The sequence below is a fragment of the Portunus trituberculatus genome, chromosome 14 (assembly GCF_017591435.1).
Source record: "Portunus trituberculatus isolate SZX2019 chromosome 14, ASM1759143v1, whole genome shotgun sequence".
Classification (NCBI taxonomy): Eukaryota; Metazoa; Arthropoda; class Malacostraca; order Decapoda; family Portunidae; genus Portunus; species Portunus trituberculatus.
Window position 1 is genome coordinate 2,437,925 of NC_059268.1, and position 2,146 is coordinate 2,440,070.

General features: G+C 45.5%; 1 protein-coding gene across 1 annotated transcript in view; it reads left to right on the plus strand.

The window, feature by feature from the left end:
* Positions 1–1,475: 1,475 nt before the first annotated feature.
* The window catches only part of LOC123503778, a 12,702-nt gene continuing 12,031 nt past the window's right edge, over positions 1,476–2,146 (plus strand). The window contains exon 1 of the mRNA XM_045253778.1: positions 1,476–2,146. This exon is cut by the window's right edge and continues 991 nt beyond it. Coding sequence (XP_045109713.1) covers positions 1,476–2,146 — 671 coding nt within the window.

Consider the following 2,146-nt stretch of genomic DNA (forward strand, 5'->3'; position numbering starts at 1 on the left):
GTCATATTTCTCGTTTCTCTTTCCTTTTCTTTCCTTTATTTCATGTTGTTTCACTTCCTTCTTCCCTTCCGTTCTCTTTCTCTTGCTTTCTTCCTTCTTTTCTTCTTTTCTTTCTTTTTTGTTCTCTTTCACTTTACCTTCTTTTCTTCGTACCTCTTACAAATCAAATCCTCTCTCTCTCTCTCTCTCTCTCTCTCTCTCTCTCTCTCTCTCCTGAAACTCTCCCCTACCTCCATATTTCCTTCCTTTCCTTCCTTTTCGTCTTCCTTTCCTCTTTTTCATCTCTCCTCTCTTCCTTTTCCCTCAATCCTCTTCCTTTCTCCCTCCTATCTTCTTTCCCGTCTATTTCTCTCATTCCTCCCTTTCACTATAGTCCACTCCTTCCTTTCCCTTCCTTTAATCTTCCTTTCTTCCCTTCCTTCTCTTCCTTCTATTCCTTTCTTCTCCTTCCTTTCCTTTCCTTTCCTTTCCTTTCCTTTCCTTTCCTTCTCCTCCTCCCATTAGTCAGGTATGAAAGGACAGATGAATATAGGCGCTGTCTGTACCCATCTCGCTCTCGTAACTGTTTTAAAAGGTGTGTGTGTGTGTGTGTGTGTGTGTGTGTGTGTGTGTGTGTGTGTGTGTGTGTGTAATTCACCTCGGTCTTCTGCTGGTCACCCAGCCAGTCTTCCCTATTACGGAGCGAGCTCAGAGCTCATAGACCGATCTTCGGGTAGGACTAAGACCACATCAACACACAATACACACCGGGAAAGTGAGGCCACAACCCCTCGAGTTACCTCCCCTAACTATTTACTGCTAGGTGAACAGGGCTACACGTTAAGAGACTTGCCCATTTGCCTCGCCGCGCCGGGACTTGAACCCGGCCCTCTCGATTGTGAGTCGAGCGTGCTAACCACTACACTACGTGTTTGTGTGTGTGTGTGTGTGTGTGTGTGTGTGTGTGTGTGTGTGTGTGTGTGTGTGTGTGAGAGAGTGTGTGAGAGAGAGAGAGAGAGAGAGAGTGTGTGTGTGTGTGTATGTATTTCACTGTTTGATCTGCTGCAGTCTCTGACGAGACAGCCAGACGTTACCCTACGGAACAAGCTCAGAGCTCATTATTTCCGATCTTTGGATAGGCCTGAGACCAGGCACACACCACACACCGGGACAACAAGGTCACAACTCCTCGATTTACATTCCGTAGCTACTCACTGCTAGGTGAACAGGGTCTACACGTGAAGGGAGACACACCCAAATATCTTCACCAGGCAGGGGGAATCGAACCCCTGTCCTCTCTGGCTTGTGAAGCCAGCGCTCTAACCACGTGTGTGTGTGTGTGTGTGTGTGTGTGTGAGAGAGAGAGAGAGAGAGAGAGTGTGTGTGTGTGTGTGTGTGTGTGTGTGCACGGCAGAGTCTCATCTACTAAGTATATAAGAAAACCTATTTTATTTAGCAATATTGATAAGCAAGCCTTTAGTAATCATGTAGAGAACATGTGTGCCCAAGATTTTAATGGTGATGGTGACAGAATGGCTGATGATGTACGTGACAAGTTATATGAATGCAGTATAAGGAGCGTGTCTCGCGGCCATGTAAGGCGTGAGAATGATGTCCTGAACAGTTGGGAAAGACTGTTAAACGACAGAGATGATGCACGTGTGTGGAAGGCAATAAATTGGAACGGTGAGTATGGCGGTGCAGCACAAGGTGATTCTGTTCGCCCGAGTGATGATTATTTCAAGGCCCATTTTGAAGAGATTCTTAACCAAGGTGATGACTGTGATAAGAATTTGAATGATATTAGTACTAATGTCCATATTCCTCTCTTAGATGACCCTATATCCGAACAAGAGATTCGAGACCAGATTCGAAACATAAAGGTTGATAAGGCGAGGGGTCCTGACGGTCTGTCCCCCGGGCTCTTGTCCTTGTTGCCAGCCCAGTGGATCCTGGTACTAAGTGTTTTGTTCAACAAGGTTTTCCTATCAGAAGTATACCCGCAAGGGTGGTGTAAGGCAAAGCTGACTACTATTTTTAAGAAAGGTGATAAATCTCAACCTAAGAATTTTCGTGATATTAGCATTATAAACTGTTTGCCAAAACTGTACGATAAGATACTGTGTCATCGCCTGAAGCAATGGTTTAGTCCTTACCGGGAACAAGC